The 27,649-nt window shown below is 40.1% G+C and overlaps 1 protein-coding gene across 1 annotated transcript; it reads left to right on the top strand.

Moving 5' to 3' along the window:
- The first annotated feature begins 1,687 nt into the window (after positions 1–1,687).
- Positions 1,688–27,649, top strand: FMO4 (flavin containing monooxygenase 4). The gene is given in 13 exon segments (XM_025397127.1): positions 1,688–1,932; positions 3,704–3,845; positions 7,482–7,621; positions 10,664–10,852; positions 11,809–11,941; positions 11,944–11,970; positions 19,118–19,260; positions 20,180–20,379; positions 21,876–22,228; positions 24,841–24,910; positions 27,009–27,268; positions 27,271–27,312; positions 27,315–27,649. Coding segments are annotated over 11 exon segments (1,668 nt in total). The 5' UTR covers positions 1,688–1,932; positions 3,704–3,845; positions 7,482–7,489; the 3' UTR covers positions 27,434–27,649.

Here is a 27,649-nt window from a genome sequence, read left to right as displayed (position 1 = left end):
TAAGAGGTTTGTAAAATGGATCAATCAGAGCTCTGTAAAATGGACGAATCAGCACTCTGTAAAATGGACCAATCAGTGCTCCGTAAAATGGACCAACCAGCAGGATTCTAAAAGTAACCAACTGCAAGGAGAATTGAGAAAAGGGCATTCTGATAAGACAGAAACAGGACATGGGAAGGGACAAATAAGGGAATAAAAGCTGGCCACCCCAGCCAGCAGCAGCAACCAGCTCAGGTCCCCTTCCATGCTATAGAAGCTTTGTTCTTTCACTCTTCACAATAAATCTTGCTGCTGCTCACTCTTTGGGTCCGTGCCATCTTTAAGAGCTGTAACACTCACTGCGAAGGTCCACAGCTCCATTCTTGAAGTCAGTGAGACCACGAACCCGTCAAAAGGAACTAACTCCAGACACAATATTTTTCATTTTTCATTTAAAAATTTTTTTCTTTATTTCTTCTAAAAAAAAAAAAAACGGGATACATGTGCAGAACATGCAGGTTTGTTACATAGGTACACGTGTGCCATGGTGATTTGCTGCACCTATTGACCCATTCTCCTCTAAGTTCCCTCTCCTCACCTCCCACCCTACAGCAGGCCCTAGTGTGTGTCATTCCCCTCTCTGTGTCCATATGTTCTCGTTGTTTGGCTCCCGCTTATGAGTGAGAACATGCAGTGTTTGGTTTTCTGTTCCTGTGTTAGTTTGCTGAGGGTGATGACTTCCAGCTTCATCCATGTCCCTGCAAAGGACATGATCTCATTCCTTTTTATGGCTGCATAATATTCCATGATATTTTTCAAAAGAAAATATTTGCTTCCGACAGAAGATTTTATATTAAAATCTGCATTTGCAGCTTTTACTGAAAAGAGCCTAAGGCCTTGCCATATTGGGCTCATTTTTTTAAAGAGCAACATTTAGCTGAATTGAATAGACATAGAAAGTACTTTCCAGTCAGATCATATCTGACCCACTTTCCTCAAGTATGTTACCCTCCTCACTCCTGTAGGCATTTGCATGTGTAGTCACAAGCAAATGTGGTTTAGAAACTGTTCAGTGAACCATGTTGGAAAATATCCTAAGCACAAGTACTAAAGATGGTCTGTTATGTTATCTTCCAAGCACACAGTGGAAGGAAAAAAAGTAAGTTTTCTATTACTGCCACAGCTTCTATAATTACTACCTTTCTTGTGCCCTAGGTTAATATCTAAAATTAGCTTTATGCTTTCTCAAACACATTTCACCAGCTCCCTCTGCTGATCCAATCTGAAGGATAAAACAGCTTAAATTCTTTATAAGTCCTGAATTTTAAAATCACATTTCTGGGGTTGGAGAACTCCAAGCATGAAAGAACTTCATGAGGTAATGGTCATCTAAATAACTTTCTCCTGTGGACAGCTCCTGTGGTAATTCAAGCAAGACTCAGGATGTAGAAGTTTGTTTCCAAAAGTAGAACTCCTGTTTCGCTGAGAAAGCTGATTTGGGGTGATTTGGCGCCCTCTACAGACTGTAATGGCAAGAGCGACACTATCATGGGCTTCCCATAAGTTTTAGGGCTTTGCCAGAACTATGACGTTGAGGAGGGTGGAGTAAAGGGGCAGAAAGGGTTTATGTTCTGCCAATCCAAAAGCTGTATTCTAACTCACCATTCGTCCTTCCCTTAAGATCACGGAAGTAGCACACTTGTCTCCTACACAACTTTTTTCTTGGTCGGTATACTTTCTGCTGTCACCAGCAAAGCAGAAAAGACAAATGGCTTTTGTTTTAAACTGAGGACACTTTTACGAAAGTCATCTTTCCGTTTATTTTTCTTTTAGAAAAAAGAATTTGGGTTTTGAGCTTTAAAAAAAAAAAAAAAAAGACAAACACTTACTTTCCTTGCCTATTTGACTTTGAGAAATAATTTAAGTCAAAGAATTTGCTCTATGCTAACCAAGGTAAGTGTCCTGGATATTTTTTTTTTTTTTTTAAATGGGGAAATGATCCAGAAACTGCTTTCACAAAAGATGAGTGTTCTTCTTTGAGTGTGTTCCTTAAGAATGAATGTGATTATCTTCTTTTGGGGTCTCTTGACTAGGGCTAAAGCAAGAGAATTAAGGAAAAAGTCAGGAAGCAAAGGGAAGTTGTAAGGAAACAAAGTTATGTTGTGGACAGAACCATCCAAAAGGAAGGTGTCAGTGAGATAAACAGAATCATGAGTCTTTCAGTGACTCCAGGCTCACCTCTGATTTCATCTTATGAATGAGATGGAAACGCCAGCCATTGGGAAACAAAATACCCCCCAGATGGTGTGAAAAAAAATACTGTAACACAGTAAGAGCATGGTAGGGTGATGATAAGAAACATAAAATGATCAAATTCCAAATTCAAAGAAATCATAATTGATTACATGATTTGCAAATCACCCAAGTCTTTCCATGTCTCATAAAGGATTCCTACATTTGCTCAGTCAGATGTGGGCTGGGGTTTTCCGGTTGTTCAAAGGTCTAGTTCAATAGGTCAGGGCTCCTTTCTGCCAAGGGACTAAATATAAGCAGCCTATGGCCGGCACGGTGACTCATGCCTGTAATTCCAGCACTTTGGGAAGCCGAGGCGGGCAGATCACTTGAGATCAGGAGTTTGAGACCAGCCTGACAAACATGGTGAAACCCCGTCTCTACCAAAAAAAAACGAAAATTATCCAGGCATGCTGCTGCATGCCTGTAGTCTCAGCTACTCAGGAGGCTGAGGCAGGAGAATCACTTGAACCTAGGAGGCGGAGGCTGCAGTGAGCCAAAATTGTGCCACTGCACTCCAGCCTGGAAGACAGAGTGAGACTCCATCTCAAATAAATAAATATAAGCAACTTTTGAGCAACCAAGTACCTTATGAAGTCCACTTTATAGTTTACAGAGTTTGCACACACATGTTCTCCCAATCCTTCAAGCCTGCAGTATTCTCTCCTACCTTTGAATTCATATCTTTTTTTTTTTTTGGCACCAATTACTTGGTTTTCAGACATAAGAACAGTCCTTTCAAACTAGAAGGAAACAAAGAGAAAGCCACTTGAACCCTCTGTTTTACAAATGTGGAAGCACTGACTCAGAGAAATCGAAAATTTTGTCCAGGGTTACAAGCTAATTAGAGGTAGAAGCAGAACTAGAACTCAGATCTCTCAATTTCCAGTTCACTTACTACCTTCATTTACTGCCTCGAGGCAAAATTTAAAATGGTTGCTCCCATTCAGAAATGTACAGTCTGTAAATATAGATTAATTTTAAAAAGTGCAAATTCCCAATTTGTTTCTACTGCCTGTAGAGTCTCTAAGTCAGTCCTTAAAGTGCTTTTGCCCAGCACCTTTTTAACCCACAACTCACTCTGTCACTAACTAGGTCTCTAGGCAGGGATAAACAGGCCAGGAGAGTGCAAGCATTCGTGCCTAGAGCATGCTGCCACCATAGGACTTAGCACAAGGTAGCATCAATCTCTCCATATACAACATCTTAAGAGCAGTCACTGTCTTTTTTTAATTCTAACACTTTACTACTATTTCTTAGTAGCAGCGTCTTCATTATCTTCAGTGCCCCACACTTGGCTTAGTACCTGCACTTAGAGGTACCCAGGGATATTTGTTGAATGAATTACTTTGCTGCCAGTCTATTCATGCCAGTATATTTTTCACTTTGGCAATTTAGTTAGCAGCCATTTCTTTTTATGTTATTATTGCAGAGAGAGAGCACAGCAAAGATCTGCCCGCCCCAGGCCTCTACCTAGTGGTCTGGAAATTCAAGTATTCTTATTGGTGGAGGCCATTTATTTCTGGTTAGAAGCTGTCTAAACCTCCTGCTCCTCAACTCAAAGGAAAACACAGGTATGTCTGCCTACTCCTTTCCAAACTTGTTGATACATTTTATCTGTGTGAACTGTCTTTGCCAAGGAGAAGAAAAGGAAGAAAGGAGACAAGTAGGGAGGTAGAGAATGAACACTGAGTAAATATTTTGTGTAAGGCACTTTTTTTGTGTAAGTAATATCATGTTTTTAAAAATGCAAACAATCCTTCAACATAGGTATTTTTCTGATTTTGCAAAGAATATATCTAAGGTTGCTCCAGTAGGTTGCTCAGGGTCATATGGCCAGTTGGTAGCAGAGAAAGTTTGAACCCAACTCTGCTGCCTCCAAAATCCATTTTCATTGCATCCCATATAGCTCTCTCAACTAAATGGGATTCCCAAATAAAAAGTCTAAGAGGAAAAATGATACATTTTGTAATAGATAATGAAGCCAGGTATGGCAGTCTCAGCCTTGCAAAGGGCAAGGCAGCAAATACATTCAGAAATTGAAGGCCCTAGGAAATTCTTCTAATCCTCATCGCAAGTTCATGAGTCTGCCTTAGAGTCAGGTAAGTCTGAGGGTTCCTGGAGGACTCAGGAGTCTTTCTTTACTCCCTGCAGTAAGTAAATTCACTTTGACTCTGTGCCTTCTGATATGGGGCTTCTGATCTGATTAAGAGGCAAGCTACAAAGCCATAGAGAAAAACTCCTCCAAGCCCATCCCAAAGGTGCAGCAGCAAACCTGAGCAAAGATGAAGGAAGAGGCAGGAGAATCACTTGAACCCGGGAGGCGGAGGTTGCAGTGAGCCGAAATTGTGCCACTGCACTCTAGTCTGGAAGACAGAGTGAGACTCCATCTCGAATAATTAATAAATATAAGCAACCTTTGAGAACCAAGTACCGTATGAAGGTGAGGGGAACCACAGGATACCTCAGGCTCAGACCAACAGCATGTTCACATCTTGGTTTTAGATCCTGAAATCCATACTCAGTGCAAACTCTGCCTCTTATTAGCAGTGTAGCCTTAAGTTGTTTCAAATGATTATGCTAATTTCCCATTTACTGGTCCTAATAGCTCAAAAAAGATATGCTCTCTTGTTTCCCCAAGGCAAATACCACTGTGATAAGTGACATGAGACTACAAAAATCACACAGGGGTTATACAGCTAGATCTCTCCTCAAAAAATACTGTATCTTCAAAGGCAAAGTGAAATGAGTTATATATGTTTCATAAAACAACAGAATACTTTGAGGTCTCAGCTATTGTTTGTGTGTCTTCTGAATTGGCCAAGCGGGTTGCAGGGAAAAGCAGCACTTGCAACTAAGTCCACATGACATATTAAGGGCCTCAGTGTGACATAAACTTGGTTTACTAGAATTAACTCAGCCCGTTTGATTGAGGCAAAAGCAATGTGAGATGTGCAGAAGGCTAAATGATAAAATCCAGAAAAATTGGTAAAAACTGGTCCTATATCCCCATGTATATGTATGTGTACACTTCCTCCAGTTCCCGCTGACAAGCATGAGCATCCCCATTTCTAGCTGACATCGTCTTGGGCTCCGGAATATCCCTTATGACGTTCCTTGGGGACTTTGTTTTCTATTATGGTCAGTCTTGCCTCTCCGCAAGGTTAAGAACCTCCCCTCAACCCATGTAATATCCTCGTTTTATGGCAAGGCATGGCCGTGACCAGCTATTCTTCAAGACTCTAAATGCTTTGAATCAAAACCAACATTTCTACTGACTGAAATTCCTGGGATTCAGAGGCACAAAGTGATAGCAAAGAGCCCCTCTAATACTGAGAAATTCTAGCATCCCAATGGGGTCGAGGTACTGTCTACACTCTGAAATACTACAGATTGAGCACTCCTTATCCAAAATACTTGGGACCAGGCTGGGCATGGTGGCTTACCTCTGTAATCCCAGCACTTTGGAAGGCTGAGGCCAGCAGATCACTTGAGGTCAGGAGTTTGAGGCCAGCCTGGCCAACATGGTGAAACCCCATGTCTACTAAAAATACAAAAATTAGCTGGGCATGGTGACAGGCACCTGTAATCCCAGCTACTTGGGAGGCTGAAGCACAAGAATCACTTGAACCTCGGAGATGGAGGTTGCAGTGAGCTGAGATTGCACCACTAAACTTCAGCCTGGGTGACAGAGCAAGACTCTGTCTCAAAAATAATAATAATAATAATACTTGGGGTGAGAAATGTTTCAGTAGGATGAACATGGTGGCTCACTCCTGTAATACTAGCACTTTGGGAGGCCAAGGCAGGAGGATCACCTGAGCCCAGGAGTTCAAGACCAGCCTGGGCAATATGGTGAGACCCCATTTCTATTAAAAAAATTAATTAAAATAAATAAAAAATAAATGTTTGAGATTTCAAGTCTTTTCAGATTTTAGAATATTTTTATTGTACTTACTGGTTGAACATCCCAAATCTAAAATCTGAAATACTCTAGTGAGCATTTATTTTGAGTTTCATGTCAGTATTCAAAAAGTTTTGGATTTTGGAGTATTTAAAATTTTGGATTTGGGGGTTTGGGCTGCTCAACCCTCAATAGCTAAATTTAGTGGAGCATTTACTATGTAGCAGGCACATTTCTAAAACCATTCCGACATTTATCAGTCATCTAATCTTCCTAACAACCCTTTAAAGTCATTATTATTATTACTATTAAAACGGAAAAGTTCTCTGACCCCTTGCAGAACTTGCTACAGCAGTGTGGCTTGTTTGCATGTTCAAACCCCTTATAGGAAGGGGAACATGCATATGGGCAGGTGCAGGAGCCATGGCTAGTGCTTTTGGGCTCCGGCCCCCAGTAGGATCTACAGGTGTGTTAAAATTAATGCTCTTTTAGCAGTTGCCATTTACGGACAGCTAAGTATGAGCAGTTCAGTGGAGATTCAGGTGACACTCTTTTACACCCTGCCCTCTTGGTACCCAGGTCCTTGTCCAAAGTCCAGGAAGAATCAGGTCACATGGACTTGAAGCATGGTGAATGCAGGTATTTTATTGAGTGGTGGCAGTGGCTCTCAGGGGACTTGTTGGGGAACTGGAAAGGGGATGGAGTGAGAAGATGATCTTCCCCTGGAGTTTGGCCATCCTGGGCCAATCTCCTCTCCAACCATCCCCAGTTGAACTCCTCTTGACATTCAAACACTCCTTCTCTTCTCTCCTTCTCTGCCACGCCGCTCTGCTCTGCCAGTGGAGCTTGGGGTTTATATGGGCATGGAATAGGGGTACAGTGGGCCAGAGTGGTCTTGGAAAAGGCAACACTGGGGTGCAAAAACAGGAATGCCTGTTCCCATTTAGGGCTGTAGGTTTCCAGGCTTGAGAGTGGGGCCTTTGCCAGGGAACTGTTCTCTTCTACTCAGTATTTCCTTGCCTCCTGTTGGTATTACTATTATTACCATTCACATTTTACAGATGAGAAAACTGAGGCATAGACAGGATAGTTAGCCTAAGATCACACAGTTAATAAGTAGTGAAGCCAAGACTTAAACCAAAACAATCTGATTTCAGAACCTGCATTTTTAAGCAGCATGTGATTCTGCTCCCACTCAAAGATGAAAAAAAAATGCATATATATCACTATAAAAGTTGAGACTTGTGACAAGGGCTCCCTTCCAACTTGTTAAATAAAGAAGTTCTGCTTGACTTTCCTCTAACAGAGCATACCATGGCCAAGAAAGTTGCAGTGATTGGAGCTGGTGTGAGTGGCATCTCCTCCATCAAATGCTGTGTGGATGAGGACCTGGAGCCCACCTGCTTTGAGAGAAGTGATGACATTGGGGGATTATGGAAGTTTACTGTACATGGTTCACATCCTCTTATCTCTATCAGTCATGATCTGGCCATTTGCTTTGTCTCTGCTCAGACATGGTGGCTTTAGCCTGTCTTGGTGATCAAGTAAGGGAGTGGCTTCCTACAACAGCACAAACATGTGTGTAATGCAGTGTTAAACACTAGGCAGGATGCAGTCTGATTGGTGAGGAATCTTGAGAGTGTGCAGACTTGGGTCAGGGACAGTTGGAAGAGAGAGAAAAAAAGAGTTAAGTCTGATAGATAAGCATAGTATTGGACATTTATGATGATTTCTGGACTGTAGACTTTCTAAGACAAAGCTGCAGAGTGTAACATCAGGCAAACTGAATAGCATTGGTGAACATAAAAAAGATTACACTCTAGGGAGAATGGAAGTTGGCAACAGGGAGTGGAACCACAACCCCCAGACATTGTTCAGGTCTTTAGGAACCCAACTGGCAAGAGTGAGGCAGGGCCCCAAACCTTGGAAGGCCTTGTGGGAGGGGGAGGGTTCGCTGTCACATTTTCAGAATAGAAAGAACTCAGGCACTAACCAATCATTCTTAGAAGTGGAATATTTAGGCTCGGAGGCTACACTTAGGTCCAGGCCACCTATTAGGTGACTTGAGCATCTGACAGTGGGGATGGAAGTGTTTAAATACCACCTGCCTCTGGTCAGGATTGGTGCTGGTTACTGGAAGTAGCAGAGTATCCAGTAGGGACTGAGGGATCTGCCCCAGTGGTGAAGTATAAGAAGGTATCAGAAGGTTTATGCCTGTAATCCCAGCACTTTGGGAGGCTGAGGTGGGAGGATCACTTGAGGCCAGGAGCTCAAGACCAGCATGGGCAGCATAGCGAGACCCTGTCTCTACAAAAAATAGAATTAAAAACAAACAAACAAAAAATAAGATGGAAGCTAGGCAGGCCCAAGTACTAAATGCTATAGGGGAAAAGAATAGTGACATTCATTCAACAGGCATGAATGAGAGAAGCCTTCATAGAAGACATGTTGTTTGCTATTAATAGATCTCTGATGGATGATGAATAAAACAGAATAAGCAACTACATATAAGCAGGAGTAGTCATAACCCTAGGATTATAGTATACTAGGAGGAAAAAAACTTTGGTATATTGTTAACCTCCTCAAGCCACCAAATGTTAATATGGAAGGAAAATATTGGGTCTGGTTTATGTAGCTTCTGCTATTTGGCCCCACAGTTGGTTTGGTTTACTTCTGCTCTTCTAAAGTAATACAGTTTAATTTTAGAAAACAATCTTGAGTTAAACAAATAGGGAAAAAAGGAAAAATATAAATTAAGTAACAATATTCACAAATTAGTACTATTAAAATTTCAATGTAATTTCTCTCAGTCATAAATATACAGTTGTCTCTTGGTGTCCGTGGGGGTTTAGGTATCCCTTTGGTTTTGCCGTGGATACCAAAATTCACAAATGCTCAAGTTCCTGATAGAAAATGGCATAATAATATTTGCGGGTAGCCTACACACATCCTCCTGAGTATTTTAAATGTTCTCTAAGTTACTTATAATGCCTAATACAATATAAATGTTATATAAATAGTTGTGACACTGTAATGTTCATGGAATACTCACAAGGAAAGAAATATGTACATGTTCAATACATATGGAAGCATCCTTTATTTTTTGCAAATATTTTCCATCCTTGGTTGATTGAATCCATGGATCTAGAACCTACAGATACAGAGGGCCAGTTGTACTATTTTTTTTCAAAAATATTATCATAATATTAATTTTCACTCATTCAACAAGTATTTATGTCCACACAATGATGAATAAGATAGACAGGGACTCTGTCCTCCTTGCAGTCTGGTGAGAAACAGAAACAGTAAATAGAGAATTACAACACAGTGTCTTCAGGTTCGTGGTAGAAGTACAGGATGCAGCAGGGCCACATCAGCTACCTTATGCAGCTCTGTTGGGTCATGGATGACTTCTTAGAGAAAGTGACAGCTAAGAAAGAGGCTTAAGGGAGAAACAGAGATTAGCTTCAGCCACAGGAAGTTCATTGGTGTCTTTAATATAGACCTATTTGTTTTGTTGTTTTGTTTGAGTGATGGAGATTGAATCAAGACAAGTTGAGGACTTCATGACAAAACAGAGGCTACAGTAAATGGTTCTTCTATGAAGATTGAGATAGGATGGAGAGAGACAGGGCTGAAGGGGACATAGGTTGAGAGGATGTTTTGTTTGTTTTTAAAATTAGAGTATTTTGTGCTGATGAGAAGGAGCCAATAGAGGGAGGTAGATTGGGAATATACGGAGACAATAATGAGAAAAATTAGTAAGGTATTCCCTGAGGAAAGCCAAAAAGGAAGATGCCCAGGGCATGAGTGGAGGGAGTAGCCATGCCAGTGGAAGAAGGAAAAGATAAACAAGACAGATAATGAGCCCTGCATTCATGGAATTGTTTAAGGACAATGTTAGTCTTGGAGAGCCCTATTTAATTTGGTTAGCTTCTTTGTGGTTTGAAAAATATATTGAATTTAATTATACAATCCCGCCAATGATTTCTGATAATTATAGCATAGACACCTAATGCTGGGTTTCCTGGAACTCTTTAAAGTTACAAATAGTGGCTCAGTACAGTGGCTCATGCCTGTAATCCAGGCATTTTAGGAGGCCAAGTTGGGTGGATCACTTGAGGCCAGGAGTTAGACACCAGCCTGGCCAACATGGTGAAATCTTGTCTCTACTAAAAATACAAAAATTAGACAGGCATGGTGGTGCACACATGTAATCCCAACTATTTGGGAGGCTGAGGCATGAGAATTGCTTGAACCCAGGAGGCGGAGGTTGCAGTGAGTCAAAATCGCACCACTGCACTCCAGCCTGCATGATAGAGTGAGACTCCATCTCAATCGATCAATCAATAAAAATAAATAAAATTACAAATGGGACATTAATTGCTATAACCCCCCTCTTAATGAGGGTAGCAGGATCCACCATGATCTCTGTTCTCTTGCTCCTATCTCCATTATCCCAACAAGCTAACTATGCCTTCACCACAGGAATCTTCCAAAGATGGGATGACCAGGGTCTATAAGTCATTAGTGACAAATGTCTGTAGGGAAATGTCATGTTACAGTGACTTCCCTTTCCACCAAGATTATCCTAATTTCATGAACCAGGAAAAATTTTGGGACTATCTCCAAGAATTTGCTGAGCACTTTGACCTCCTGAAATACATTCAGTTTAAGGTAAGATTCTTTGAGTTATGGAAGATGAATTTGATGGGGGCTGGCCTATTCAGCAATCTAATGAAAATTGGATGTTTAAAGTAAACTTTTTATTGATTTTATCTCTAAATAAATAGGAAGAAAATAAGGACTCCTCTCTTCTGCTGCTGCTCAAGTTTTACTCAGATAAATCATTAAAATACTGAATTGGGGACGGGTGCAGTGGCTCACACCTGTGATTGTAACACTTTGGGAGGCCAAGGCAGGCAGATCGCTTGTTGTCAGGAGTTCGAGACCAGTCTGGCCAACATGGTGAAACTCCGTCTCTGCTAAAAGTACAAAAATTAGCTGGGTGTGGTGGTGTGCACCTGTGATCCCAGCTTCTCAGGAGGCTGAAGCATGAGAATTGCTTGAACCTGGGAGGCAGAGGTTGCAGTGAGCCAAGATCATGCCACTGCACTTAGCCGGAGCCACAGAGTGAGACTCCGTCTCAAAAATGAAATAAAATAAAATAAAATACTGAATTTGCTGATTCATCCTCTAAATGCCAAACTCTCATTCAGGATGAAATTTTGACTTTTTTTAAGAGAGAAAAAAGAATTTTGTTCACAAAGCCCATTGGGGAAAAAAAAAATCTAGACATCTGAACCATAGAAATTATAATAAGGCAAAACTAATTTTCCTAAATTTCCCAAAGCACCGGGCATTGTAACTCATCTCTTTCTCCCCAGGAATAAAACACGACTGTTTCTTCCTTCTACTGAAAGATTTAAATGTCTCAAGTCAAAGTCTATATTGCCACCTTTGTGAGTCTGCATAAGTTACTTAACTTCTCTAAGAAGATGATAAATCAATATTAATAGACCTCCTGTCATGGGACTTGGCCTACTGAAAGTAACAGACATGGTTACCACACCAGTCATTGCATGAGGTCCAGGGGTGTTGGTGAGAAGTGAGTGTTTGTCTTTCACTTTTAGACCACTGTGTGTAGCATAACGAAGCGTCCAGACTTCTCCGAAACTGGTCAGTGGGATGTTGTCACAGAGACAGAGGGCAAGCAAAATAGAGCTGTCTTTGATGCTGTTATGGTGTGCACTGGACATTTCCTGAATCCCATTTACCTTTGGAAGCCTTTCCTGGTGAGTCATTTCTACCTGAGACCGTGCCTATGCTTCTGGGTTCTTCTAGAAGTAAACTTACTGATTTGCAGTTGAAAATACCTCCCCATGATTATAGATAGCTTTATATTCACTCTCAAAAATGATATGTGCAAAATTACTTTAAAAGGTGTATAAGGCACTATGTAGGTGGTGTCGGGTCTTATTTATTAATATAAATGTTGTTATTATTGTTTGAGCTTTCTAATGTGTGTCTAATTGAAATTCAGTGATCAAGTAAGGCTCAAAACAACCAGGTCTGTCATGAAAAAGAAGAGGCTTTGATTTTAGGGATTAAATTACAGGTAATTTGAATCAGGACTGGCCTGTAATAGAACATACAGGAAATGAGAGTATATTAATTTTTTGAAGAAACAAACCAGAAATTAAACATGTAAAGCAATATATTCAACCTTCTCTAGAGTTGGAGGTTCTTGGACAAATAAAAATTTAAAAAGGAAAAAAAAGCAATATATTCACTCTTCAGAACAGTCAACACAATAATCGTACAATTCTTCGGCCAGGCATAGTGGTTTATGCCTGTAATTCCAGCACTTTGGGAGGCCGAGGCAGGGAGATCACTTGAGGCCAGGAGTTGGAGACCAGCCTAGGCATCATGCTGAAACCCTGTCTTTACTAAAAATACAAAAATTATCGGGGCATGGTGGCTCACACCAGTAATCCCAGCTACTCAGGAGGCTGAGGCACGAAAATTGCTTGAACCTGGAGGGGTGGTGGTTGCAGTGAGCAAAGATCATGCCACTGCACTTCAGCCTGGGCCACAGAGTGAGACTCTGTCTTAAAAGTAAATGAACAAATAAATAAATAATCATACAACTCTTAAACCAGGGCTATCCACAAAAAGGAGTTTTAGAACCTTCCATTTGGAAATGCTTTTCACTGTGACAGCATATTCTTTTTAATAGACTCATGACTGTCAAATTGCCATCATTTGAGGTCAAAACTGATTATTTGAAAAGTCAAAAGCTATTCAAATTCAGTTGAGGGAAATAAAATTAATCAATTGAGGATTACTAAAATGTAATAAAGCTACTCTTTGTTACATATTAGTGGCCCTAACGGCAATTGAATAGGTGAGTTTTTTTTGTTGGTTTTTTTGTTGGTTTTGTTTTGTTTTGTTTTGTTTTTTGAGACAGAGTCTCGCTTTGTCACCCAGGCTGCAGTGCAGTGGCCGGATCTCAGCTCACTGCAAGCTCCGCCTCCCGGGTTCACGCCATTCTCCTGCCTCAGCCTCCCGAGTAGCTGGGACTACAGGCGCCCGCCACCTCGCCCGGCTAGTTTTTTGTATTTTTTAGTAGAGACGGGGTTTCACCGTGTTAGCCAGGATGGTCTGGATCTCCTGACCTCGTGATCCACCCGTCTCAGCCTCCCAAATAGGTGAGTTTTTGAAATTTCTTCAAGGAATTAAAAGAACTTTTAAGGAAGGAAAACTGTGAAGAATAAAATATACAAACATTGGCAAAATGAATGAAAATACGTCTTATAAGTGTCATCACAAATTGACAGAATATCCTATTCAAAAAGGAATCAAGTGAAAATTCAATACACTATTTTGCAAGGAAACACTATTATAAATGGTGGTTGGCTTCAGGCTTGCTGCTGATCTGGGGACTAACCACACAACTGTACAGTACTAAAGGAATATAAAAACACCTCTTACAACATTCTCTATGGGAAAATGTGCTGTAAGTGCCAAACTATTGACATGGACACTTTCGGAATTTATTCTTTTCAAGTTTGGGATTGTTTACTCTTTATTCCACACTAAATTCAGTTCCACATAGACTATATATATATATATATATATATATATATATATATATATTTTTTTTTTTTTTTTTTTTTTTGAGATAGGGTCTCATCTCGGCTCCTGCAGCCTCAACCTCCTGGGCTGAAGCAATCTTCCTGCCTCAGCTTCCAGAATAGTTGGGACTACAGGCGTATGCCACCACACCTGGCTCATTTTTGTATTTTTTGCAGAGACGGGGTCTTTCCATGTTGCCAGGGCTGGTTTCAAACTCCTAGACTCAAGGGATCCACCTGCTTTGGCCTTCCAAATACTGAGATTACAGGACTATAACTTTTTAAGATTCTGTTTCTGCTTTTAACTAACCACCACAGTTTCTTTCACAAATAGCTTTAAGACCCCCATTGAAATGAATGTTTTCCTTGGGGACATTAACTCTTCTCTGCATAGAAAGTATCAGGACTATTTCTACGCTATTGAAAAAAATCCATAGAAATCGCAAGCTTTGTCTATAACATGTTACCACAACTGTTTGAAAGTTGACATTGCAACACATGCATACCCTTTTTAAAAATCTATATTGTCAACCTAATGGAAGAAGCTGAGGCACATGTGATTTCGAAGAGTTTACTTGAGTCAAAATAAAATTTTAAAGAGTTTCCTTGAGGATAGCTGCTTGGGAAACATTTCCAAGTTGCCTTGGGAAGTGCTCTGTTCAGCCTTTGTTACAAGCAGGTTTCTAAAGGGAACAGGGAACAAGTAGTGCGCAGATACAAAGTTGTTTGACAGGAATTCTCATCAATTTACAATTTACAGAAATAGCATTGATTAGTCATTGGCTATACATTTTTGAACTATAGGCTACAAGTTATGACATCCAGCGTATAGCATTGTCAGGTTAATTTATGGCTACTTAATGTCAGTAAGTCCAGAGCCCAAAGAGCAAGTGTCTTCTAGAGGTGATTACTTAACTCAAGATGGGGAGTGACATGTGATTGCTGTCAAATTTCAATGGCTCTCTGGCCTGATAACTTAAAGGGGACTTGCATTCCTCAGATAACGTTTCTTTTATTTCCAATATAAACTGACTTTTGCTGTTTTCCTGAATTAGTAGTTTTAATTTATCAAATATATTTATTTTTCATTTTTTGGCACTGCATTGACATAATCATTGACTCAGAACTACCTACACATTCTCTATTTTTTCTTCTTCAGTATGTAATTACAGAGAATCTGTCATTTGCAAGTCGTTGTGTTAGGCAATATGAAAGATATAAAATCCATGAGCAAAGTTGAGCCCTCCAGTAAATTCCCTCCAGCAAAACCTCATAAGTGGCTGAATGTCCCGCTCTCCAATGCATTTGATGCATATTCTGTTCCCACTTCTTGGAAAATTCTTCATGCTCCCTTTTTCCAATTTCTAATCATTCTTTAACAAATTCTCACTTTAAGAAAATCTCCTTCAAATGCCTTCACCGGCTCAGTCCAGGCTGGACGTCCCACTGGAGCCATCATAATGCCTTCTCTTCTGGAGGGGAGTATAGCATCATGCCTGACAGCTGAGATCCAGAGTCAGACATCTTGAGTTCCCATACGGGCTTTGCTATTTACCATATGGTCTCAGGCAAGTTGCTCAACCTCCCTGTTTTGTTCGGTTGGTTGGTTGGTTTTTGGTTTTTGTTTTTTTGCACTGCAATCTCAGCAGTGCAAAACAAAAACAAACAGGGAGGTTAAGCCATTTGCCCAGGGATTTTTTTTTTTTTGTCTCAATCTCAGCTTTGACAAAATGGAATAATACTATGGTCCACTCTATGGGGTTGCTGTGAGGTTTAAATTTGTTAGTATAGACCAGGTGTGGTGGCTCATGCCTGTAATCCCAGCACTTTGGGAGGCCGAGGCAGGCAGATCTTTTAAATTCAAGAGTTCGAGACCAGCCTGGGCAATATGGTGAAAGCCTGTCTCTACTAAAAATACAAAAAATTAGCCAGGCATGGTGGCGTGCACATGTAGTCCCAGCTACTCTCAGGGCTGAGGCGAGAGGATCACTTGAGCCTGGGAGGCAATTACAGTGAGCTCTGATGGTGCCACTGCACTCCGGCCTGTGTAACAGAGCTAAATTCCTTCTCAGTAAATAAATAAGTAAATTTGTTAATACGTATAAAGTTCTCAGAGGTCTGGGACTAGCATAGCAACAGCTAAATAATTGTTAGCTATTTTCTGTTTATTTACCTATATCCCCATTGGAAGACAAAGTCTTTATTGATTTATTTTTATTTATGTATTTATTTATTTTGAGACAGAGTTTTGCTCTTGTTGCCCAGACTGGAGTTCGAAGGCGTGATCTCAGCTCACTGCAACCTCTGCCTCCCAAATTCAAGTGATTCTCCTGCCTCAGCCTCCCAAGTAGCTGGGATTACAGGTGCCTGCCACCACACCCAGATAATTTTTTTTGTATTTTTAGTAGAGATGAGGTTTCACCATGTTGGCCAAGCTCGTCTCGAACTCCTGACGGAAGGCAATCCACCCACCTCGACCTCCCAAAGTGCTGAGATTACAGGCATGAGCCACCTCACCCAGCCCAGAGGACAAATTCTTTGAGGGTATGATGCGGCGCGGTGGCTCACACCTATAATCTCAGCACTTTGGGAGGCTGAAGTGGGCAGATCAATTGAGGCCAGGAGTTTGAGACCAGCCTGGACAACATGGTGAAATACTGTTCTACTAAAAATATAAAAACTATCTGGGCATGGTGGCAAGCACCTGTAATCCCAGTTACTCAGGAGGCCGAGGCAGGAGAATCACTTGAACCTGGGAGGCAGAGTTTGCAGTGAGCCAAGAGCACATCATTGCACTCCAGCCTGGGTGATAGAGCAAAACCCTGTCTCAAAAAAAAAAAAAAAAAAAAGTTCTTTGAGGGTAGGAACTGCCTTTTGCCCTCACATCCCTTAGACCTAGCATAGCACCTTAGGTATTGAAAGTGTTGAAAGAACAGGCTATATAAGGTATGACTATTAGCCAACTTTTTCCTTTAATATCCCTGCAGACCTGATCTGTGGGGCTTGTCCTTCCCTTGCCCCTGGATGAAATCTTAGGCAGTTTTCTGCTTATTCTCAGATAATGAAATGTCCTCTGATCATTCATTATAAGTCACCAAAACATACATACATACATATATATATGTGTGTGTGTGTGTGTGTATATGTGTGTGTGTGTATATATATATATCATTTTCATAACTAAAATGTCCTGTTCATGCAATAGTCAAAATTTGCAACTGCATGTAATGTAAAAGCTTCTCCCCTCCACCATCTGGCACCTGCTATGAGCTGACAGCAATGTCAAGAAGAGACGGTGTGCTTGACTTCTTTCTTCCTCTGCCATCCTCTTCCCTGACAGAAATTTACAGGAATGGTGACAGAAAATGCCACAATTCCTGTAAATTTCCAACTCCTAGCCACTTCAACCTCAACTATTTTAGACCCTCAAAGTGAGCATGAGGCTAAGTAGGGATCACAAAACTAGCCTCACACACACAGTTTCTGCAAATTCAGCATAGTTGGTTTAGCACCTCGCTTGGAATGCGGGAACTATTGTTTAGTACCCAGCTTTGGGGGCCTCAGTAGGCAAAAAATCCTATTGAAACATTTTGTTATACAATCTACTTCTTGCCCAGGATGTTCAGCGTAGTATATAAGATGTTTCTTATTATTTGTGAGTTTGAGTTACTGAAGCAAGTGCTTTAAAAAAGAACACTCACATGGAATATAAGATTTCCTATGTTTTTAACAAGGCAGGTTGTAGTTACTCGATAAATGTTACCAAGTAAATGAATGAATCAACGACTGAATAGGAGGAGAATGATATATTCCAGAAGATAGTTTAATATTTGTACATTGATACTTCAAAGGCACTTGAAGCCTTAGAGAGGCAGTCTAGTCCTCAAAACTGCTGGACTTTGCTTTCGTATCCTTTGTCAATGCTTCATCTCATCTGTGATTCTGACCATCACTGGCCTCATCACAATTGTTTCCTCTGTCACCTCCCACAATTTCCACTGTTGCTGCTGCTGCTGTAAACACCCTTGCTTCCGCTATTCCTACCATTCTTAGTTTATGTGAATCTATGGTTCATATCTAAATTACCCAAGACTGGGTAATTTATAAAGGAAAGAAGTTTAATTGACTCACAGTTCCACATGGCTCAGGAGGCCTCACAATCCTGGCAGAAGTGAAGGAAGAGCAAAGTCACACCTTACATGGTGGCAGGCAAGAGAAAGAGCATGTCCAGGGGAACTCCCCTTCCTAAAACCATCATATCTCATGACACTTATTCACTATCAGGAGAACAGCATGGGAAAGACCTGCCCCCATGATTCAATTACCTCCCACTGGGTCCCTCCCAGGACATGTGGGGATTATGGGAGCTACAATTCAAGATTTGGGTGGGGACACAACTGAACTACATCAGTTTTTTATGTCTGCCAAAGAGATAATCACCAAAAATGAATCAAAAGAAGAAATATTTGTAGTCTTCCTTACATATGTAAATATCATTATAGCTGGTTGTGCTTCTATGGACAGAGTATTAGGTGCTTCATGAAAGATCAGTCAGAAACAAGTATAAATAACATAAGAATAAAACACAAATAAGCATACTGCATGATAACACATCAATGATAAAGCATAAAGTAAAATAAGCATAAAGTATAAGTAACATGAACTTAAATCACAAGAGTAATTACTTCATTTACAAAAGAGCTTACCACAGAATCTACCCTGTGGAGAATTTTAATTGAATCAAAATTTAATATGTAAACATATTATATACACAAGTCACATTCTGATAGAATGTATTTATTGGGCAAAGTAACATTCATCAACAACCTACTGTTTTTGTTTGTTTGTTCAAGATCTTTATTCAGTATCCAAAAGAAGATGTCAAGTAGGTATTTAGATACAAGTGTAGTGGTCCTGGGAGAAACCACAGCTGGATATAATACTTATTGTAGATGAACTAGAAACAATCTACTTTTTGCCCAGGATGTTCAGCATAGTATATAAGATGTTTCTTATTATCTGTGAGTTTGATTTCCTGAAACAACTGCTTTAAAAGGGCACACTCATATGGAATTCAAGATCTCCTATGTTTATAACAAGGCAGTTTGTACTAAATCCACATCTGGACTCACAGTGTCCCAGGGGAGAGGGAGGTTATATGCTTTTTCTACTTCCTGCCACTAGCAGCATAAGCAAAGGGCTGCCATAGTTGTGGGACTTAGCTTTTTCCACAGACCCTATCCCTGCATAGTGAGAAATTATAGCTTTAGATATTTCAGACTTTCTGATCTTTCACTCGTCTCAGGAATTCACAAGTTTAAAGGTCAGATCCTGCATAGTCAAGAGTACAAGATCCCAGAAGGCTTTCAAGGCAAGCGCATCTTGGTGATCGGTCTTGGGAACACTGGAGGAGACGTTGCTGTGGAACTCAGTCGAACAGCAGCTCGGGTATATCATCTCTGAATTAATGCCCCTAATCCCATCATCAGTGATGGTGGCTAGAAAGAGGTATTCAAAACTATGAAGTACATTGGCCAATTGCTAAATTATGCAGACATAGAGTAAGTGGAAAAAAAAAAAAACTGAAAATCTTTAAAGCCACCCACAGTCCTTTCTGAACTATTTAAAAAGCCATGCTTTACAGAGCTGAACCATCTCCAAGAAGGGTCTAGGAGAATTGTGTGGATGCCAGACCTCTAAGAATTTTTCAGAAGTGCTTCTTCAGAAACAAGACCATATAGGCAAATTACTTCACCCAGGTCAATTATCTTCTTTTTTACACTGTCCCTTTGTCATTCTGGCAAAATACCTATGTAAGAATAGAAAGGTCATTTTCTTGAATGTTTCTAAGTTCTCTACTAAAAGTTGTATTTGTACCTTGTTTCGAGATAAAAGCAACTCTTGCAAAACAAATATACATAATGATTTTAGAAAGTCTAAGACCAGATTCACAAATTAGAAATATATTGCACTTTAGCATAAATTAAAGGACAATGATTAGATCTGGAAAGACTAGATTTTGATTTAAAAATAAGTTAAAATTGCTTTTCCATACCTTCACTTTAAATTCTATTTTGCTTACATGTAAAAAATTGCCAGAACAATTCCATGTATCTACAAATACTATACTTCTACATTTATAATTCTATAAACATAGCAAAATATTTAAGAGATATACAGATCTAGTAAAGTGATTTTGAGAACAATGACAGCAATAGGAACAGATAATCATATGTAGACCTATGTACAAATTCAGCAATCCTCTATTGTTATAAGACCAAACTGGAATAAGATCATCTGAAACACACTGATGAAAAAGACTACAAAATGATGAACACTTATTTTTCCTTCTTGCCTTACTTTTTAGGTACTTCTCAGTACTAGAACTGGTACCTGGGTTCTCGGGCACTCTGCAGATTGGGGCTATCCTTTTAATATGATGGTTATAAGAAGATACTATAGTTTTATTGCACAAGTTCTGCCTTCACGTTTTCTAAATTGGATTCAAGAGAGGAAGTTGAATAAGAGATTTAATCATGAGGATTACGGATTAAGTATTACCAAAGGGTACTTACATTTTTTATTTAGTAGAAAAATTATTAAATCAATATTTCTCATTATATTTTATTCAGAATGCAAAATGTTCAATAATTGTAATATTGCCTTTGTTTATTCTACTCTAAATCTATTTCCCTAAGACATTATCCAACAGGTACCATAGCAGTTCTTAAAATATGTGTATTCTCTCTCTGGTAGCAGAAGTAGTGATTCATGAGGCTGGAAGGAAATAAAAGATGAAAACTTTCATTTCCCGCTGTTACAAGTATCACATATTTTTGTCGTTGTTATTGTTGTTGGGGGTTTCTTGTGTTGTTGTTGTTGTTGTTGTTGTTGTTGTTGAGACAGGGTTTTACTCCTGTCACCCAGCCTGGAGTTCAATGGTCCGATTTCTATTCACTGCAATCTCTGCCTCCTAGGCTCAAGCTATTCTTCTGCCTTAGCCTCCCAAATCGCTAGGACTACAGGCACAGGCCACCTCGCCCAGCTAATTTTTGTATTTTTAGTAGAAACGGGGTTTTGCTTTGTTGGCCAGGTTGGTTTTGAACTCCTGGTCTCAAGTGATCTACCTGCTTCAGTCTCCCAAAGTGCTGGGATTCTAGCCACCCCACTCAGCCAAAATGATATATTTTAATATACATCTGGATAGAGTTGCACATTGGCAAGTAAAAGAAAGCCTTTGAAAAGCATGTAAAGTCATTAAATATGATTTTTATTATACACTTGACCGAAATATTTTTCTTTGGTAAGACACCTTTTTTTTGTTTTTTGTTTTGTTTCTTTTTTGTCTGTGTTTTTACCCTTGAAATGTCTTTCAACTTATGAGGAAAACTACTGGCAAAGGATGATTTGATATGTACATTTTATAAAGACATTATGTTTGATGTGATTAGGTAGAATGATGGTCACACTGAAATATTTATCAGTATAATTTTTTTTTAGTGGAGTCTCACTCTATTGCCCAAGCTGGAGTGCAGTGGTGTGATCTTGGCTCACTGCAACCTCTGCCCTCCCTAGGTTCAAGTGATTCTCCTCCCTCAGCCTCCCAAATACCTGGGACTACAGGTGCAGGACACCATGCCCAGCTAAATTTTGTATTAAATTTTTATTTAAAGAGTTCCTTGCTAATTTCCTCTCTGACTAATGTCATTCCTTAGAGACCTAAGTAATGTGAGACCCAAAATTGATCATCAAATGGATTGTTGTACACTGTATGCTGACACTCAGAAAAGCATTGCTCCAGAAATTAATTCTAAGAGATAGAGAGTTTTAAACCCCAAGCAAGAAAGAGTAGGTTTAGGCATTTTCCACATGCCTTCTACTGAGAGCAGAAACACAAACCATGTTATAAACATACTAAGTCAAGTAGATGACTTTGAATTAGACATTGGTTAATTATCTTCCTTAGCTTGGCAGGTAATTTCCCTGAATTGACTAAATAAGTCATTTGCTGAAGTTTCTCATAAAAATAACTACAGTGAATAATTTTCTCCTGTGTGTCAAAGGAAAACAGCAAAATTCATCGTGAATGATGAGCTGCCAAACTGTATCCTCTGTGGGACAATCACTGTGAAAACCAGCGTGATGGAATTTACAGAAACCTCTGCTGTCTTTGAAGATGGGACAGTGGAAGAAAATATTGATGTTGTGATCTTCACTACAGGATATACGTTTTCTTTTCCTTTTTTTGAAGAACCTCTTAAAAGCCTCTGTACAAAGAAGATATTTCTATACAAGCACGTCTTTCCCTTAAACCTGGAAAGAGCAACATTAGCCATCATCGGCCTTCTCAGCCTTAAAGGGTCCATCTTATCAGCCACAGAGCTCCAAGCACGATGGGCCACAAGAGTATTCAAAGGTACCGTGACTCTACTGAAAGCCCTCTCTTTGGATCTTAAAATTGGTGCCCTGCCATTTAGCTAAAATCAAACAGATGTGAACTAAAGTAACAAAATATTTTTTAAATTAATGTACAATTAATTGTATATGTTTGTAATATGATGGGTGTGCTGTGTCACTTAATGGGAAAAGAGATTTTGGCTCTGTGGGTGAGATAAATTTGGACAACAGAATATAATCAAATTTCTCAGATTAGCTGAAATTATTGAAGGCTTCATGATCCTATTCTAGCCCTGTCTAATCTATTTACTCCTAAATCTTTTCATTTGGTACTAGAAGTATAATTTTATATTGCTTCCAAAGAAAGATATTGGAATAGTATACACTATGAATGAAGTTGAGATTAGAGGCCCATAAAAAAATATTTTAGACACTGGAAACTACTTTCTGTCAATTATGCGATAAGAGCATAGGTGCTGGAGTCAGAGCTACCGAGGTCGAATCCCAACTTTGAAATTCTTTAGCTTTGCAAGAACCCTTCTAAATCTCAGCCCCTTCATCTGTAAATTGGGGATAGTAAATCCTCTATCACAAGAATTTTGTAAAATGGATAATGTCTGCAAAGCAATTAGCACTGTACTTAACATATAACTAATGTTTATTAAGTGACAGGGTTTCTCTGACCATTGCTATTGCTATCATACCTCTCTGAATTAGGGCAAATTTTAGATTAGAAAGCATTTTAGTTTTAAAGAACTGCAGTTTTCTTATTTTCAAATATAAACAGCCATAGCAATTGGGCCAATCAGCTATGCTGTAGAAGAATTCTGTTCTTAATGAATAAAAACAATCACCAATAATTTATAAATAGCATACAACATGGTATGCTAATATAACATGGTATTAAGTAGTGTTGACTTATATCAAATATTATATTCTAGAAATATAATAGATATCAGTCACACTTAAAACCGTACATTCTCTTAAGTTGGCAAAAAAAGGAAATGTTATTTGAATGGGGGGAGGGGAAAGAAGGCAGTTAGAAAATCTCATTTTATTTACATTACAGAAAAAAATTATACAACCCTCCAGTAAATTACCACAAATTTCTGTTTTTTAAGGCCAATTAAAGTGTTTTCACAGCATTATCTAATTACATTAAAACCACAGAAGACTTTATTAACTATCTGGTTTTTAAAAATATTTTATGGTGAGCTCCAAAATGGTTATTAGAATGATAAAGCTGACAAAAGAAAACTCGTTTAGCTCACACCATAGGAGTAATGGCATACTTCTACCGAGAACTTCCAAAAAGTAATCTAGGAACAACCAATTAAATCTTGCTAGTGTTTTAGAGGATAAGGTGACCCTAGTGGAAAGCAGTCCACAGAGCTTAGTTGGACCTATCTCATTGGAAAGTAAACCTACACCCTGGGCCAGCACTTGGCACCTGACAAGGGCAGGACTGGCCAGAATGGGATGGCAAACAGGGTAGACTAACAAGGGTCACAAGTGGCCTGAGGTGGATGGGGACAGTGAAGGGGCAGGGGGTGGGGACAGAGTTTACATAATAAGAGGGAGTATGGATGTTCTAGGAACCCAGAAGACAAACTGAGATTTTAGTCTCTAGGGAAGCTGGACAACTGCAGAGAATTATCAGGGTGCAAGCTGTTAAGGAAGAATAAGGTTTAGAATTCAGAAAAACAAGAAGAGCAGAGTCCAAGTGCTAAGACTGCCTAGACGGGAGATTGGGAATGAGCAGGTCTTCACAACAAAAGCAGACAGAGCCTGGGTGAGACTGACTGAGAAACTGCCAGGCCCCTTCCACACTTGAGGCTCCTTGTGTAACAAAAATAAAAATGTTCTAAGACAGGGTTACAAAGTGAGTTGTTTTTTAGAGACCAGTCCTCACTGTATTGCCCAGGCTGGAGTGCAGTGGCGTGATCATGGCTCACTGCAGCCTCCATCTCCTGGGCTCAAGGGATTCTCCCACCTCAGCCTCCTGAGTAGCTGGAACTATAAGCCCATGCCACCACACCCGGCTAAATTTTTATTTTTTGTAGAAAGAGTGTCTTGCTATGTTTCCAGGCTGGTCTTGAACTCTTGGACTCAAGCAGTCCTCCTACCTTGGTCTCCCAAAATGCTGGGATTACAAGCATGAGCCACTGTGACCAGCCTAAAATGGGGTCATTTTAAGCGTTTACATCTAACCAACTAATAGCTTTAACATAAACACGCCACACACACACACACACACACACACACACGTACAATGTGGAGGGTATACATACAATATAATATAAATTATATTATTTATACAGTGAAAGCAGATGAAGAGAGACAGGGCAAATGGCACAGGTGCAGGTGTCCGGTGAGTGTGGCGCAGGCTGACAGTTGGGTCACAGAAGCATCTTTCTTCACAATTCTGGCAGTGGAGTACTCTGGTTAAGTGAGCTGGGAGGGGAATTTTACCTCCAAAAAATTATTTTCTGTGCTACAATTCCATTCTGAGCTTTGACTGTCATGTGTTCTGAAGTTAGAGCAGTGGGAGGCTAGAAATGAGTGGGAGGAGAAGCTCAATAAAGGAAAAGCCACATGTGACTTCAGTGTTGTTTGTGATTGTTCCCACAGGACTCTGTAAGATACCTCCATCCCAAAAATTGATGATGGAGGCTACTGAAAAGGAACAGCTCATTAAAAGGTATGAAATGTAGCTTGCTCCAGGGAAAACTTATAGTGTATTCTGTTACAAAAAAAGTATTCAGAGTATAAAAGCCATTCCTAGAGAAGCAGTATGGCAGGGTGGAAATAACTCCGCCTTAGGAATCAGAAGGATACGTTTTTAGTCCTAACTCTGCCACCAATCAGACATGTGGCCTTAGACAAGTCAGCTGGGGACACCAGGTCTTTTCAGCGGAACACACAGCCTGGCCCCCTAGCGGTGGCAATCCTGTCTTCACTTAGCCCAGGAAATCTATTCTGTCTTCACTTTCTTCCTACCTCTCAGGCTGCTCTTTCTCTGTATTTGCTGGTATCGCCTCTTCCTCACTCCTAAAATTTAGTGAGTTCCAAACTTAGTCCTCAGGCGTCTTCTCATTCCTATTTACACCCACTCCCAGGTGGCCTCATCCAGGCCCGAGGCTTTAAATACTGTCATATACTCAGGGCTCCCAAACTGTGTCTCTAATTCAAATCTTTCTCCAGAACTCCAGACTCTTCATCCCACTCCCTCTAGATAGCTCCACTTAGATATTTAACACGTGTCTCAAATTTAATATGTCTGACAATGAACTCTTGACCCCTCCATCCCCATCTGTAAATGGGCTGATCGGAAACTTTTCCCCATCCCAGTTCATAGCTACTCATTCCAGTTGGTCAAAATCAAGTTCAGTCAAAAACCTTGGAATAATCCTTTTCTCTTCTTTTTTTCTCACACCCCATATCAGCAAATATTGTCAGCTCCTACCTGCCAAATAAATCCAGAATTCGGACACTTCTCACTACCCCTACTGCTACCACCCCAGACCAGACCACCAACATCTCTCATCAGGACACTTGCTGCCACCTCTTACCTGGTCTCCCTCCTTCCACTCTGTTCTACAATCTAGGCTTGTCACAGCATCAAGAATGAGCTGCATCACATTGCCCTTCTACTCAAAAGCCTCCGGTTGCTTCCTTTTCACTCCCAAGAGCCTCCCTGCAGCCTCTGAGGCCCACAGCACACCCAAATATTGATATGCCCTCACTACCTACTGCTCTCCATTTCATCCGTGCTGCTTCAGGTGTCCCAACCTCCTACCTGTTCCTCAAACATACCAAGCATAACCCCCTCAGAACCTTTACGCTCACTCTTCTGTCGGCCTGGAATGTTCCACCAGACACCCAAAAGGCTCACTCTGTTCAAATGTCACCTCATAAGAGAGAGGCCTTCTCTGACAACACTATATGTGACAGCAACCCACCCTGTCTCACCATTGCCTTTCCCCTTACCCTCCTTTCTATTTCTCAGAATGCCCGTTATTACCACCTGATATATTACATATCTACTTAGTTGGGGTTTTTTAATAATTTGCTCATTTCCCCCATTAGAATGCAGGCTTTTTGACAGCAAAGACTTTGTTTTGTTCACTGTTGGATCTCCAGCACCTACAATGGTGCCTGGAAGGTGATAGACACTTAACGTTCATTTATTTATTTATTCACTGAATGAGTGAATGATTGACACTGGGACATCGTGAAAGTTTACTGACAGAAATAAGTAAACTTCCTGAAAAGTAAAACATCATGGAAGTTTACTGATAGGAATAAGTAAATAAGTAAGTTTACTGACAGAAATAGGTATGAATAATGCCTTCATGTTAATATATAATATGCTCATGTCTGTGGAAAGTTCAGTCCTTGTATACCAAGTATGGCCCTCTCAACTCACAATTCACACCAATAAAAAATTTAGGCACATATGATGCTTTCTGGTCATATTCATTCATTCAACAGATATTCTGTTTGGACTGATCAGACATTGTCCTCACATCAAATCCAAGAACTGAAAAATTATTTAAAACGTCTCTTCCAATTGCCTCCTTTTATCATCTCTAGTAAAATTAATTAGCTTCACAGATACCCTCTGTAGATAAACTCCTTTAATTTATTTCTTCCTAACCTACAAAAACATTCCCAAACATGGTTTGATTTCCCCCAAAAAATGTAACAAAATGATGGGAGGAGGGGTGGGTCTGATAACTTGAGAAATGCAGGGCAGGAGTGATTAATGAAAGGTCCTCCATCTTTTTTCCTCTCAGGGGTGTGATTAAAGACACCAACAAAGACAAATTGGACTACATTGCCTACATGGATGATATCGCTGCCTGCATAGGCACAAAGCCCAGCATCCCACTTCTGTTCCTCAAGGATCCCAGACCAGCTTGGGAGGTTTTCTTTGGACCATGTACTCCTTACCAGTACCGCCTTGTGGGCCCTGGAAAATGGGATGGAGCCAGAAATGCCATCCTGACCCAGTGGGACAGAACATTGAAACCTTTAAAAACTCAAATTGTCCCTGATTCTCCAAGCCTGCCTCCATGTCACATTATTTAAAAGCCTGGGGGCACCTGTCCTACTTGCCTCTCTTCTACTTATCTGTAAATCTTCACTTTTCTTGAAGTTGGTGAGAGATAAACTACAGGACAGAATGTCCCCTTACCTAGTAAGTCTTTGGCGAGGATGAACCTGATTGTTACCAGGGTTGCACCAAGTCATGCTAATTCTATCTCCAAGTATCTTGTGCATTCCTCCTCTGCTCTCCATCATAACTGCTATAAGCCAAATTTAGGCCCAGTCATCTCTTACTTGAATTATTGTATTGTCTTCTTTGTTTTCAGTACCCTCTTTCTTGCCACCCTTTCCAATGCATTTTCTACCCTGCTACCTCAGTGATTACTCT

The sequence above is a fragment of the Theropithecus gelada genome, chromosome 9 (genome assembly GCF_003255815.1).
Source record: "Theropithecus gelada isolate Dixy chromosome 9, Tgel_1.0, whole genome shotgun sequence".
NCBI classification, from domain to species: domain Eukaryota; kingdom Metazoa; phylum Chordata; class Mammalia; order Primates; family Cercopithecidae; genus Theropithecus; species Theropithecus gelada.
Note: the sequence above shows the minus strand (reverse complement) of the source record. Positions and strands in the feature narration are given on the sequence as shown.